The 15,276-nt window shown below is 46.4% G+C and overlaps 1 protein-coding gene across 6 annotated transcripts in view; it reads right to left on the bottom strand.

Annotated features, from left to right (window-relative positions):
- Nucleotides 1-762: 762 nt before the first annotated feature.
- The window catches only part of MTMR2 (myotubularin related protein 2), a 63,003-nt gene continuing 48,489 nt past the window's right edge, over nucleotides 763-15,276 (bottom strand). For all 6 annotated transcript variants that reach the window (XM_064409464.1, XM_064409469.1, XM_064409466.1 and 3 more), the window contains 8 exons: nucleotides 12,667-12,816; nucleotides 11,687-11,875; nucleotides 9,451-9,636; nucleotides 8,425-8,631; nucleotides 6,764-6,856; nucleotides 5,312-5,425; nucleotides 3,727-3,903; nucleotides 763-2,747 (listed from right to left, as the gene is read on the bottom strand). In XM_064409464.1, the coding sequence (XP_064265534.1) occupies nucleotides 2,586-2,747; nucleotides 3,727-3,903; nucleotides 5,312-5,425; nucleotides 6,764-6,856; nucleotides 8,425-8,631; nucleotides 9,451-9,636; nucleotides 11,687-11,875; nucleotides 12,667-12,816 (1,278 nt within the window). In that variant the 3' untranslated portion in view covers nucleotides 763-2,585. The remainder of the gene's footprint in view (nucleotides 2,748-3,726; nucleotides 3,904-5,311; nucleotides 5,426-6,763; nucleotides 6,857-8,424; nucleotides 8,632-9,450; nucleotides 9,637-11,686; nucleotides 11,876-12,666; nucleotides 12,817-15,276) is intronic.

Here is a 15,276-nt window from a genome sequence, read left to right as displayed (position 1 = left end):
ACAGCCAGTGGGCTTTTTATGGCAAGGTGACTTCTTCCTGGTCAGGGGATGAATGAGAGCTGCAGGTAAGGTTAGTCAGAGCAGCCCAGCCTTGCCTGTAGCTGAACAGGCAGGGAACTCTACAGGGTTAACACAGGCAGAAGGGAGTTGAGTTTATTGCCTGTTGGTGATCCACCCAGCTTGTCTCCTTGCACATAAGGTGTCAGCTGCTGTTAGATGCTGCTAACCAGGTATAGTGGTTACTACACCTTACTACTATACTTAAAGTTACTATGCTTTACTACTTAAAGAGCAGTTCATGCCAGGAGTCCTGAAAAATCAGTAGCTGAAACTTACACTTGGTCATTTTGCTTGGGAAGGACCTCTGGAGATAGCTCTGTCCCTGAGAGTAATCAAGGCTGGGTTTGATGGGGCTTTGAGCAACGTGGTCCAGTGGAAGGTGTCTCTGCCAGTCAGGGGGGTTGGAACTGGATGATCTTTGATGGTCCCTTCCACCTCAAACCATTCTGTGATTCTGGTTTTATAATACTGAGCAGCTAAGTGCTGGTCTGTACGGGACAAATGAAACTTGTCCAAAGATGAATCTTGGTTTTCTGTCATTCTAGACTTCAGAGGTTTAACATTAGCAACTTGAAAGACCCTCTACAGAAGAATGAGAGAGATTTGGATTTCGCACACTGAACTTGCAGTGCTATTCATTTAATGTCTGCATGTCCTGCAAGTCCTTTGGAAAACCACATAGTTGAAAATAAGAGCACAGGAACTTATCCATTTATCCATTTTTATTAGCATTAAGGAAGCTGAACAGCCTTCATCAAGAAACAAAATATACACACAAAGTCAATTTGCTAATACAGAATAATGCTTTAAACCATCTTATATAGTGATTGTAGGTAAGAGCAGACCTGCCCTTTAACCTCAAAGCAAATCCAAGTCCTTAGGAAGTATTTTGTGTGGATTCTTTGCACTATTGAACCATAATGTGACAGGCTATCCCTTAACAACCGTGGTGATGCTGTGCAGCCTGTTACTCATCCTGTTGGAAGGTGGCTGTGGATTTCTCTGTAAGCATGGTGTGGTGATTGCAGCAGTAGAGCAGGCAGAAGTGGAGACTGCAGGAGGAATGACTGCTAGCTGCCTTGGAAGGAATATGGCTTTTGAAAGGCCATTTCTTAGGTGGGAATTGGTCTGCTCTTGTGCTCCCCCCCAGAATCCTCTAGTGGCATAGCAGCTGAGTGAAGCAGCTGACAGGTGTATTAAACAGGTGACCACAGTCTGGGATCTGGTCCTAAAAGAGCAACAGAGGAACCCTCACTAAGCAGTACCCCTTCTCCTCAGCAGAGGTGGAGAAGCAGCCTTGCACACACTTAACTGCCTTTGCTCTAAGGCCCCTCCTCTGCAACCCTGTGCTTACCTGTTGGGAATAGCAAGGGGGTAGTCATGGTTTCACCAAGTATTTGTTGTATCCCCTACAGTAAATTTTTGTATTAAAATTCAATTTCAGCTTGAGTTTAGTTGAGTGACACCAATTCTTGAAGCAGACTCTGAGGAAAAAGGGTTTGGAAAATGGCTAAGCTGTTCAGCCAGCCAGAAAAATCTAAAGCAGCAGTTGCAATGCAGGCAGAAAGGCGTCTTTGGTTGATGCACAGTTGCTTCCATTAGTTTGCAGAAAGCTGAAATACCATAAGTACACCACTACAACCCTGCACAGAAGCATTAACATTGCTAATTATGCTTACCCAAGCAAAATGTAATGGCTGATCCCAGCAGTTCACACGTGCCCCTTGGTATTCCACTACCTTTTCCCTGATGACTATGAGGCACTGGAGGCCAGAGGAGCTGTGGAAAGCCCAGGGGAGCCACGTGCTGCTCCCCACTCTGAAATAAAGGTGCTTAAGTTGCATCCTGGCACACCCACTGTAAACCATAAGTGAGATTCTAAAGTTGCAGAGATGGAAGTAAACGTTGTACAAAATCATGTCTTGTATCGTTGCTCCTCTACCGCAGTGTTTCATTGGGAGAAGCTGCCCTTTCTTTAAATAAGGCATCATTTACATGGCTTCCTATGATCTAGATTGAAGTGAAGGGAATGACTTGTTTCAGACACTGCTGTTGCTTGTTTCCAGGGGTGCTGGCAAAGGCCCTCATTGACTCTGCTGTGCAGGTGGGTGTGTGATGGCACAGCTGCATCTGAGGCTGCAATACAAAATCAGGTTTGGCCTTTCAAACTTCTGGGCAGACGTTTTTCCTCCACGGTACTTCATGCTTGTGCACAGACTCTTTCAAGCCAAGTGATTTCCAGCACATCAGTGAACAAAGAGCAAGCTCCAGGCTTCTTACAGGTGGCAAGTGCAATTGGCTTGTATTATAAGCTAGCCACTGAGAAGGGTAATTGCATAGGGGGACTTGTCTGTGTTGGTTTTTGCTTTAAGCTTTCTCTAGTGCTACAGTACTAATAAATTACCCTGGAGAGAAATAAATAAATAAGTTGGCATCTCCCAGGCACCATGCTGGAAATCCAGGAGGTTTCAGAAAAGCTGCCCCCCGTGGTCCTGGGAAGGCAGTCAGCAAAACAAAAGTCCGAATTATACAACTGTCTGTACGGGAGCGATGCACTGTGCGGGAGAGCCGGCTCGCTCCGAGGATGAGGTGGAACGGTTGGTGATCTCTCTCTGCAGTTCCTCCACTTTCTTCTGCAGCTCAGCCCGCTTGGCCAGAAGCTCCTTGTAGCGATTGTGAACAGGTTCCTGCAAGGAAATGGGAATAGCTGAGCACTTGGAGGAAGAGGGAGCCTGAAGCACAAAATGCTGCTGACCTTACAGACAGCTGTGAGGGAAGGAGGTTTGTGAGTGTCATCAGTCTCCAGCCTACAGGCACCTGAGTGGTTGCTCTGGCTCTCAGCTGCTTATTTGGATCCAACATGCACAGTGCAGCAGTGGCTAAACAAAACAGTCTGTATGTATTTTGAAAGATGACAGCTGCCAGACTCTGATCTCTGACATTTCTGGGGGACACTGGCCATGGCATCTCAGCCTGGAAATAATTTCAGGGGCTTGGGAGGAAAAAACCCAGCCAGATTCTTCTAAATATTTTTACATAGTTCTGACTGTGGAACAGTCAGTACTGCAAAGTGTTTGCTGGGTTCCTGTCTCTTAACATTGCAGATCTGCAAAACTGCTACCTGCAGACAGGCACTGAAGCAACTGGGAAATTTTGTTCCTTTCTATGAAAAAGTGGTATCAGCATTCAAGGTCGTGCTCAGACTACTAGTCTGAGGTGCCTGCCCTGGGCAAGCCAGCTTCCCTGCTGGCTGGGGTCAGGCCCCTGTGCCTCAGGCAGCCAGAGCAAGCAGCAGGTTCCCAACACCAATAATTTAAATACAGCCCCAAAATTCCTATATAGAACCCCATATTCAGAGAAGTCTCAGGGGTTTTAAGATCTTTTGTAAAGAGAGCTCAGATAATTTTTCCCACATTCTAAGTGAGGAATTTCCCAGATCGCGGAGAATCTTCAGCTCCTGCAGATTTCACAAGGTGGTGATGTCCAGCTGAGCACCTGCATTAGGCAGCTCTAGGTGGTGCTTGCTCTTGCTGGCATTTGAATTTAAGTGTTTGTTTCCAGATTTAAGCAGCGGTGGCACGTTTGTACACTACCTAAAGGTCCTGACCTCCAAAGTAACAGTATCCGTACTGGCAGAGAGGGAAGCAGGAGCAGGAAGAGGCGTACCTGAGGCTTCATCCTGGGGTTCCAGCGGATGTAGTAGCCGACCCACAGCTCCAGGTGGCGCATGCTGGCCACGGGATACAGGACGTGGTTGGAGTAGCTCACGTACAAGGGGTTAGTGAAGTCTTCCAGTTGGCTGTTGATGTAAGACCAAAGTGATACAGTCTTTTTTGGAAGGCTCTGTAAGGGAAGGGGGTGGAGGAGGCTTTATTTGCCATACGAATCCCAGCTATCTACAAACTGTAGCAGCATAGACATATGCCTGTCATTAATATGGAGCTGGTTGGTTTTTGTAGCTGAAAAAAAAACAAACCCAAAACTGTTCTTTTGATGTGGTTATTGTACTCAAAGCACATGCATGCAGGCAGGCACACACGCCCTGGCATGGAACAACCCCTCTGACCCACCCAGCTGTCAACACAGATCAGGAATCACCACTGCTACAGCGAGGGGACACGGCATGTGAACTCCCAGTGCTTTAGTTAAACTTCACTTCTCTGAAGTGCTCCTGGAGGACTTGCTGGAGTATTTAATTGCAAAGGAGAAAAGGAAAACATTTGACTTAGGCCCTGATCTAGTGGAATAATTACGCCTGTGAATACTCCCACTGAAACCAGTGCTGAAGTACTTTCTAGATTAAGTACTTCACTAGGCTGAGGCCTTTAAAAAAAAACCCAAACCCACGTGCAAACAGCATGCAAATTTTCTTCCCTGGAAATGATAATTATTCTATCACTGTGGACTCCAGAGAAACAAGGACACTGATTTCACTGTAGTAAAACACTATCACTTGTATTTTACAGCTAGTTTTTATGATTATTTTTAACTGATGTTCTATCACATGTAATCACATCAGGTCCACACAGCACTGCCCTCGTGTACCTCTGTGCTGTTAGGCTGCAGCCTTTGGTGACAGAATGCTTCATCTTGACGTAGGTGAGACAGAGTGAGTGCCACTGTTTTCCTTCTAATTCCAGACTGGGTCTGGATGTACCCATCTCTACACTCCTCCCTGGGCAAACAAACCTTGGCCAGACTGCAGGGCAGAGCTGGCTTGTGGCAGGACAGAGAGGCACGTCCTTAATAACAGTAGGAGAGTTGTCCTCTCTTGGGAAGATGCAAGCACAGCAAGAACACACATAAAGACCAGTTACTTGCTGTAACCTCTGTGTGCAGAATGACAGCACACACTAGGTAAAAGCTCCCTAAAGGGATCACTTCAAAGACAAGGCACAACAAAAAAGTACCAGTTCCCACAGAGAAGGTTACAGTAAACTGAAGCTCAATGCAAAACTGCATTACTACTACTTGGGAGACACCAGGAGCTATTCAACCACTAGTGACTAACTGGAAGTAGAGAGTATGTCCAGAAAGGAGAAGGTGTTGCTCTGAAACATGAAGCCTCCAACAGAGAGCAGTTTATGCAAAGAGGAAAATCCTCCAAGTCCCAGCTCTTGAGAAGGGGACTTGGCATTTCCCAGACTCACATCTACAACTACCTCTGAGTGAGGAACCAGCTTCTGTAGCAATATCTGGCCAACTAAAGCAATCAGGAACAGGCTTTTACCTTGGAGAGAAGCTGTCTTACCTCCTTCACTCTCTGCTGCTCACTGCTGCACAGGAAGGTCCCAAACAAACAGCTGTACAGGTGATCCAGGATGGTGATCAGGAAGTACTCATTGAACTCAAATGCTGTAGGAAACTTTAGGCAGAAACATAAAATTAGATTGGGATTTTAAAACAGGAAAATAAACTTTCTTCCATGCTGTGGTCTTGGTAAGGAGTTGGCCTCTTGATTTCTAGAACAGGATCTGTCCCTGTTCCCTGCCTGGCTGGATATTCAGGGTCATATTTGCTCCTTCCAGGAGCAAGAGTTCCCCTCTTGGAAAGCTGCTTTGCATGTTCAGAGAGGAATTTTGAGCAAAAGCCAGAGGTCTGAGCAGTTAGAGCACTGTGTTTATGTACACTCAGTACATAAAACTCAGCTTCAAATTGAAGCTTGCTCTGCTATGCCTGTCCCTCATGACAAGCCATGCAGCCAGATTGTGAACAAAAGGCACACATGAAATAAATATATTCAAGAAGTGGAAATTTCCCAGGGCGAAATGGAAATAACCTGGGTGCCCAACACAGCACTTCCTAGAGGGAGCAGCAGGGAGGCACCTTGTGACAGAGGCCAGCAGGAGCAAAAGGTCTGTGGGCACAGGCCGTGTTTGCTGCTGAGTTCTGTGCAGAAACAATCTGACCTGAGACAGGGACAACTGAAGCTCCACAAAGGGTCAATAGAAATTAATGCAGTGAACTGCAAAGACATGCAGGGGTGATGGAGAGGAGAGCAGGAGGCCTTCCTCCTCTTCCCAGACTGCCCTAGTTGTGACATCCTGACCTCATCAGCTGCAGGTCAGGATGTCCAGCTGTAGAAGCAATCCAAGGAGCCCATAATGAAAGTGACTTTTGATGGTGGTAAAGCCTCCTCTCTGCATAGATGTGGTACAGTGTCATATATAGTGGCATCCTTATCTTCCACTTCTCCTGGTTTAACTCAGGTGAACCTAGCTTTTTTTCAGTGAACTGCCTGACCACAGCTGACTTTCGTGTCACAGAAGATCCAAAAAAACCTTCCAGGTTCCACATGCCTGGGAAAAAATCTCCCAGACACAGGGGATCTCTCCTGGACCGTACCTTTGCCATGCCAGATCTGAAGTGAGGCACTCAGCTCTGTACCTCACATTATGAATTGGGAGCAGTAAATTTGCCTTCAGAAGAAGCTAAAATGGAACATGTTACAGCACCAGCTTGTGCAGAGGCAACAGGAATCTGTTGTACCCACCATGCTAGGGACCTACATTAGCAAGTGCTCTCAGGCTCTCTGCTAAACAAGACTCCCAAAAAGTCTGCTGCCAGAATCAAAGCAGGAGTACAAGCCCAGGAAGGAGAGCCTGCACAGGTCAGCTTAGAACCCATTCCGTGTCCAGACACCATGCAATGTCTCAGTGCACCGTGTGTGGCTCTGAGGACACAGTGCCACCCAGCAGTTTACCTGTCTCGTCATTTGCCAGACGCAGTCGATGAACTGCAGGAAGACGGGAGAGCGATCCGCATCCGCGTGGTTCTTGTCCCCGTGGCCAACTCTCTGAAACAGCAGGACAAAGAGCACGAGTCACACAGGCCTTCGTGGGGAAACTGCTTCATGGGGTCTGCTCTCAGTCACCTAAATCTTTACCAACAGCTTTAGAAAACTTCAAATGAGTCCTGATATTGCTTTGTCCATATCAGTGGGTAAAGAAGTAAAGACAGCTACTCTCTTTGTCTTTGAAGTGAAAATTCTTTATGGGGATATTTTCAGGCTAAGTTAAAACAAGAGTTGTTTGAGTAGAGGCTCCAGATGCTATGCTGGCACTGATTTCAGTTAATAACTAAAGTTCAGAAGGAAGAAGAATGAGAATGCTTTTTGCTTCAGTTGCAGCTGTTGTCCTGGCTACTTCAGTAGTAGAGGGTGCTAGATGCAAACAGCACCTACAGGCACGGCGTGCGGCGATAACCGTCACGCAGCACCTCGCCGCTTCCAAGAGCTGTACAAACACCAGCCCAGCCCATCTCCTGCCACCTCCAGAGAGGCAGCAGTGACAGTATTCCCAGAGGCAGCCTCCAGCCCTGGCCGTGCTGTGTGGCCAACACGTGTGAGGCACGACTCCTCAGAACTAGCACAGTACATTAATGATTATGTATTACCTGGGAGCCCCAAGTACTGTACAAAGATAGAACAAGAACACTTAAGTAACAGAGATCCCTAAAACTGTTCTCCCCTCACCAAAGGAAATCACTGTCGGTATCTTCCTTGCCTAGACAGTGAAGAAGCTAAAGCACTCGTTGCTCAAATACCAGATAAGTTTTGCTGCAGCAGAACCTCAGTCGCTTTAGTGCCTCAGTTTCCCCGCCTTCCTCAGAGCATTTGACAGTGCAATCCACCACTGCAAGTGCTGCACACAGACCTTGTTCTAGCCCTTGCAAAATTAACAACCACTAGAGAACAGCTATGAGCAAAACACAATAGGAACAAACACTGAAAGGATAGTACTGAAAGGCTCTCTCAATTCCCATCAGTGCAAACCATAACAAACTGCTGTGTCACACGCCCACAAAGCTGCCTCTCTACCAACTGCTAGGGCACAGCCACAAACTACTCTTGGTCCAGGCCCAAACTGCTGTTCTTTCACTTAAATAATTAGAAGCCTCTCCAAAAATAAAGTGTGCCTGAAGAAAATGTGAGGTCAAGGCTATACACAAATTCCCAAACCTCTTCAATACCAAAACATTTCTTAAATGATGGTGCCCAAGCAGTCTGAGAAAACAGACTGAACTTGAAAGAAAGACAAAAAATACGCAGTGGCCTCTGCCAGCTCCCAGCAGAAATGCCAGCACTGAACCTAAAGCACACTGCTAGTTTAAGCCTAAGCATGGAAACATGACATTATCTGTCAGACACCTGAGATATTTAAATGCCACCTGTTCTCTGTATCTAACCAATACAGTCCCAAGAAGGTTAAGAGGTGAATGGGTAGAAAACAATAACATCAGCCTTCACCTCTCTTCCGTGAGTTCAGCCAGGAAACCTCTCACAGGAAATGTTAAACTCCTCTAAAATCCTTCAAGAGGGACAACAACTTTCTCTTCAGTGCTTTCCATGGGCCAGCGACTCACCAGCTGAAACCTGTGGCCGAAGCTCAGCCACTCCTTCTCCACGAGCACCTCAAAGCCCCTGATGGTGCGGTAGTAGCCATCCAGCATGAGCAGGGCGAGGGAGGTGAGCTGGGCCGTGCGGTCCCAGCCGTCGCTGCAGTGCACAACCACCGACGTCTTCCCCGACTCCACTTTGTCAGCAATCCGAAGGGCTCCGGCAAGGATGAGCTAGGACAAGGGAGGAAACAAATTACAAAATCTCTTTGGAACAGAAACTATAAATGAAAAATGGCTAGTGACAGCGCAGGACAAACCAAGGGCTCTGCTTGCCTCAAGGAGAATGGTAAATCAGTTCCAACTACTTTATAACTAGGACGGCAAACCGGTGAACACATTTTCTGTTCCAGCAAGATGATGACACATCTAAACTGCAGTGTAGGCACAACTCTAGAAGAGCCCTTGCATAAAACTCAGTCCTTGGAGTCAAGATTTAAATGCAGGAGCATTTCATGTCTGATAGGAAAGGCCATCACCTTGCAGCTGCCCCAGGAGCACATCTGCCCCTGCCTGCATCGGCAGAAGCTGGACATTTTTAGAACAGAAAGAACATTATTTGAAAACCATCATCTGGAGAAGCCAGAACATTCTTCCTCCTTATTCTGATTCTGCTTGGATTTCTGAAAGGCTGAGAGGGCCCAAACTCCCAGCATTTGCTTGTCTGGGCTAGGCAATAGTGCCAGGATGTCAAGGAGCTGAGCCAAGACCTTGGAAATTCTGATTCCTGAGTTCCAAGCAGAGCTTTCACAGTTATACGTCATCTAGGAACATCCTTCACTTCCAAAACACCATCTTTCAGTATTTCAGTCCCCTCTCTTGTTCCTCTTCTGATCTCCTTAAAATTCCTTACTCCAAGAAACTATGGTTTTAGTTGCTTATAAATGGAAAACAATGGAATTGAAAATCCTGGAGTTAGCTCTGGGTATCTTTCCCAGAGTGGTAAGGACTTGTGGTTGCTCAGCCACATGCAGTGGATGCAGACATGCATACCTTGATATGCTCCAGCCAGTGAGTTGACTCCAAATTAGACAGCCAATGAGTCTCCTCAATATTGGGATACACAATTTCTTTCAGTTTTCTCAGCGACTCTCTCATAACATGAATGTTGTGAATATCCAGGAACACCAATTCTGCATTCTGATAGGCATCCTCGCTCTCATAGCCCCCTCCTTTAGCCTGAAGAACAAAATTCACATACAAATCATTAAGCAAAACCATGTTTTGTACTTTATCCCAGTCACTTGTCCTGAGCAAATAGCAGCTGACAAAATACCACAGTGGCTGGGCTATCTAAATCAGGCAAAATCCATTGGCTTTATCTTACAGCTGGGAGCAAACATGTACAGGCACACACTTTGTGTCTCTCTTCTGCAATACCTAATGAATGCTGTAATTTTTACCAAAGAATATCACATTACAAGCCTTCTTTTCCTCTGTAATTATAATTTATCCCCATTCAAGCTGTTAACTCATTACATTAGCTAATCTATCATTTAAAAATTTACCATACTATTACAGAGGAGGATAACCCACACACTAATTGCATTCCCTAAGTAATGGGAAAGGCAGATTTAAAAAAAAAGGAAAAAAAGATCTTTATTGCAACAAAGCAGCTCCACCATTAAAACAAAGCTTGACGTGGTGGCATGGAACACAATTTTTAGAAGGGCAGGATGATGGACCCCAGGAATTACTGACCTGTCAGCCTCACTTCTGTGCCTGGCAGGATCATGGAACAGATCCTTCTAGAAGATATGCTAGGGCATGTGGAGGACAGGGAGGTGATTCGGGATAGCCAGCATGGCATCACCAAGGGCAAATCCTGCCTGACCACCCCAGTGGCTTTCTATGATGGAGAGACTACAGCAGCAGACAAGGGATGGGCTACGAATGTCATCTACCTGGACTTCTGTAAAGCCTTTGCCACAGTTCCCCACAACACCCTTCCCTCTAGACTGGAGATGTTGGGCAGACAGTTTGATGGATGAGAGTTGGATAATCACAGCCAGAGTGTAGTGGCCAATTGCTCAATGCCCAGGCAGTGACAAGTGGCATCCCTGAGGAAACTGCATTGGGACTAATGCTATTCAATATCTTCATCAGTGACACAAACAAGGATCAAGTGCACCCTCATTAGGTGTGCAGATGACACCAAGCTGAGTGTACAGCTGACATTCCTGAAGGATGGGTTGCCATCCAGAGGGATCTGTACAAGCTCAGGAAGTGGGTCCATGGGAACCCCATGAAGTTTAACATGACCAAGTGCAACCTGCTGCACCTGGGTTGGGGCAGCTCCTTACATCAGCTCAGGCTGGGGGATGAAGAGATGAGAGCAGCCCTGCCCAGGACTTGGGAATGCTGGTGGATGAGAGGCTGGACATGACCCAGCCATGGGCACTCACAGCCCAGAAAGCCACACGTGTCCAGGGCTGCATCCAGAGCAGCGTGGGCAGCAGGGCCAGGGAGGGGATTCTGCCCCTCTGCTCTGCTCTGCTGAGACCCCACCTGCAGGGCTGCATCAGCTCTGGGGTCACAGCACAGGAAAGACAGGGTCCTGTTGGACCAAATCCATAAAGATGATCTGAGGCCTGGAGCACCTCTCCTGTGAGGAAAGGCTGGGAAGGGAAGGCCCTGGAGGGATCTTATAGCAGCCTTCCAGTACTTAAAGGAGGCTAACAAGAAAGATGGGCACAGATGTTTTAGCTGGCCTGTTGTGATAGGACTAGGGGTAATGGTTTGAAAGTAATAGAGGGTAGAGTCAGACTAGACATAATGACGAAATTTTTTTACAATAAGGGTGATAAAACACTGGAGCAGGTTTTCCAGAACAGTGGTAGATGCCTCATTCTTGGAAATATTCAAGGTCAGATTGGACAGGGCTCTGAGCCTTGTTAGAGGAAGCAGTCTTTCAACCATATTAATTGAAAAATGGTGATACACAAGGGCTAGGGTGCTAGAGTCTGACCTCACTACTTCAATTTTTTTCTCCCCTTCCAATGTCATTTCCCATTGTAAATTAATATAATGGATCATCAGCAGTCACACTGATATCTTACAGATACCAGTGCAGGTATAAAAGTCTGTCTAGAGAATCAGATTCATTGCATTCAGACTTCTTTTGCACTGGTAAACCCTTGTGATCCTTAAGAATAATATGAAATGGTGGCAGGAAAATTGCTCTAAATTATTACATTCCCAGTTTTAGACAGAGGAAAAGGTACCCAACCTTATTGGCTACAGCATTCACACTAGGCCTTGCATCAAATATGAAGATTTTATGGGACTGGGCATTAGAATCCATGATGGCTTGAAGGTACTTTTCATCTTCCTTGCTCCGCTTGCCACTCACTCCCACCATGGGCTGGCTGCAGCGCGTGATCGTTGCTTGACTTTCTGGGTGAATCCATGACAAGACCTTCAGAAACAAATGGGAAATAAATAAAGGAAAAATGGGATTCATTAAAGCAATGAAGAGAATTACCTGTAATGGCTTGCTCTGGGATTCTCTATCAGGGGGTTGCAGAAGGCTGGATTCTATTAAATCACAACTGAATGAAAGAAAGAACTCTTCTGTCTTTATTCATTCTGGTGGCATTCCCAAAGTTTGAACAAACAAAAGGCGATCAAATTATTTGAGTCTTGACTTTTAAATGTGATGCAGACTGGTTTTTTCTGGCTGTTGTGTAAGTCAGTATGTGGGCTATGTCTTATGTTACACCATGTAAAAGTTAAGCACTATAGGAACAGACTGAATTTCCTATAGACTTGAGGAGTAAACCAGTACCTTTTCAGTTACCTCTGAAATAATCATCATAACAATGTCTTTCTCTTAATTTCATTAAATAAATGCTCTCATCAAGGCTATCACTACGTATTTCTCTGTCCTGAAAGTTGGAGTAGACCAGACAATTGTAAACAGCCAAAAAGGGCTGCCTTGTGTTTCCCAGGAACTGAATTGAGATTTGGTCTGAGTTGTGCTAAATTATCTTATCTTCTAGTTTTGGTTTAGTCTACATCTCTTTCACAACAGTAGTTTCAGCAGATACTGTTGTTTCCTATGTCCTCAAACATGTTGTTGTCACTTTTATTATCCGCTGACCATTTATTTGCTCCCTGGAATCTACTCAGCCTGATCTTGGTATTACTTACTGCCCAAAGGTATGTGTAACAAAACCACATCAAAGTGGCTTCTTGTGTCCCACTCACTGGTATGCGTCCTCTGGATCTGAAGGATGCCACTCTCTTTAACTCCTCGTCGGGAATGCTCACAGGCACAGCTAGAATGGCAGGGTATGTATCACACAGCTCATAGCGCTCATTAATCTTGGTCAGCCTCCAGCTTTCATTGGGAATTCCCTAAAGAGGAAACTGCAGGTTAGCAAATGAGTTGCTCTGAGACCTCAGCACAGACAAATCCCCAGACCTGAAATTCAAGGGAACTTTTGTTAATGAAGGTCATTTAAGGCTGCACCTGGGAATGCATTATCTTGGTAATTTGCATTTCATGTCTCTCCCCAGAGAGGTGGATGCTTTGTTCAAGTCACTGAAGAGCAGGGAAACTGGGCTTCAGGCAGGGTCACCTATGGCAAAGGAACTGTGGTGGATACACAGCAGCTTGCAGCAACACAGGTGGTTTGCCCTGACTCCAACTTTAAGATGCCTCCTGGTCTCATCATGGGCTTACAGGAGAGCAGGAGCAGGACAGAATGGGTGACCAACTCAGTCCCCTCATGGCACTTAGTTCTAATGTGTTGGGTGAAAACCGGGGATACAAAGTGGAGTTACCAGACAAGTGGAGGGGAGGGGGAGAAGGGAAACAGGCAGTAAAACACCCCAAAAGTCAACCTGATTTGAGCTTAGTTCAGTGCTTGTGGCACAACCATGCAAACCCCTGAAAACACCAAAAAACTTAACAATTGTATGTCTCTGTTTGCATGACTGGATGCGATGTGCAACTCCCATGTTTCCATCACACTAAGCTCTCTGGTTGAACTGAGGACTTGGGCTGGGAGAGCAGGGAATCTCCACACACACATCACAGAGCTCAGCATGCTGTGATGGGGAAGCCACTCAACAGCTTCCCAGACAACAATGTCCAAGTAACACCTGAAGCAGAATGGGGATGACCCTGGCAACCTGCAGACGTGGTTCTGCTGAAGCAGGGAGGGAACAGGCCAACAGGGAGTGGCTGGTGCAGCTGCCTGCAAGGAGAGATTTAAACAGACCCCTGCTGCAGCAGGGGTGAGCACTGACAAAAGCATCTCTGTGGGGAAGACACATCTGCTGCAGCAAACATGGCCCGGCTGTGAAGCACCGAGTGTGTCTGAGGGGAACATCAACTCCTTGCACAATACACGCCTCTGTTCTAATAAACACTACTCCATTTGGAAGCAGGGTGGTGGGACACTGATCACCACTGTCACAGCTCCCACAGGAAATAAACGGCACATCTGACACGGGTCAGACGAGCTGTGATAATTATGGCTGACCCACACAGACGTGGCCGCTCTCCCATCCCAGTGGTGAGTCACGCTGTCAGAAGAGGTCATGGTCAGAAATCTGAGGGGAGGCCAGACCTTCTGCCTAGTAGCAGTCACACACTCTGCTTTGTCAACCACTGCTGTCCTTTGGCTCTCCCTGAGAAGGAAATGTTACTACAAGGATCACCCCAAAAGCCTGAAGGAAAGCTATTTTTGGCCCATTTTTCTGAAGCCAAAGAATTGGCAGAACCAGACATCAAGTAGTGTGTATACAAAGTTCAAGCTTACTGATGGCTAAAACATGCCAGAGGTCTACCTGCTGTACACAGCAAGGATGGAATCTGCTGGGCCCACCAGCTCTGCTGCCAGCCAGGGAATAGTTAGGCTCTTGCCAGTGACCAATCTGTTTACTACCTGGAAGTGGACTAATGGCTAATTAGTTCTCAGTCCTGTCCTAATAAGCACATGCAATGGATCCAGAAGCAATTCCCGAAAACTTCACCTCCCCCAAATCTGAATGAAAATTACACTGCCAGCACAGTCTTTGCAAGAAAAATGGGAGCTAACAAGCAGCTACATGGAAGAAAGGCTCATTTTCATTTTACCCATCAACTCTACCAATGCTCACGGAGAAGACCAAGGAGCAGGCACTGGAAAGCACCCTCTTCACAGCTGGGAAGTGTGGCTTCAGAACACACTGCCTGGGCCAGCTAAAAGCTAAAAAACTCTAAAGCTCTCCAAAGCTCTAAGTCTTTCAGCGGCCACACTGACAAATTTGAAGGAAATCTTTCCTCTGCAATACCCCAGACCAGAAAAATCCATGATGAGCCCCCAAAGAAAGAAAAGATGCTCTGTCTCAGCATTCAAATTTCTTTTGACTCGTGGGGAATGTCTGCTTTTCCCTGGCCCAGGAGCCTTGAATCACAGCACCACCCAGAACGCTTCGGATTCGGATCGTGACTTTCTCTAAGGACTGGAAGCAAACAGAAATAAGCCAAGTGGGCTAGAAGAGAAGCTGAATTTGCATCTTCCTTGGACGTTTGCCATAATGCAGTGTAGCTTCTGCATTTATTCGTGCTCCTTCAGATTTGCCCTTTTTCCAGCTGGAATCAATAGAAAAAGCTAAACGTGATATAAAGCACACTGGTATTTCCTCATCTACGATCCATTTCACTGCTTCCCGGTAAGTTGTAAGCACCCAAAAGCCTACTATGAATCAAAACTGTTACAGATGTAACTCAATAGGCCTCTGCTGGCTGAGGAGTGGCTCTGGGAGCTGCCTGCCTATGCACCTGCAGGAGGAACTCAGGCATGCCTCCCTAAAAGCAGGTTGTGA

Source organism: Passer domesticus, chromosome 2 (genome assembly GCF_036417665.1).
Source record: "Passer domesticus isolate bPasDom1 chromosome 2, bPasDom1.hap1, whole genome shotgun sequence".
NCBI lineage: Eukaryota > Metazoa > Chordata > Aves > Passeriformes > Passeridae > Passer > Passer domesticus.
The sequence above is the reverse complement of the archived record's forward strand: the minus strand, read 5'-3'. Positions and strand labels throughout refer to the sequence as shown.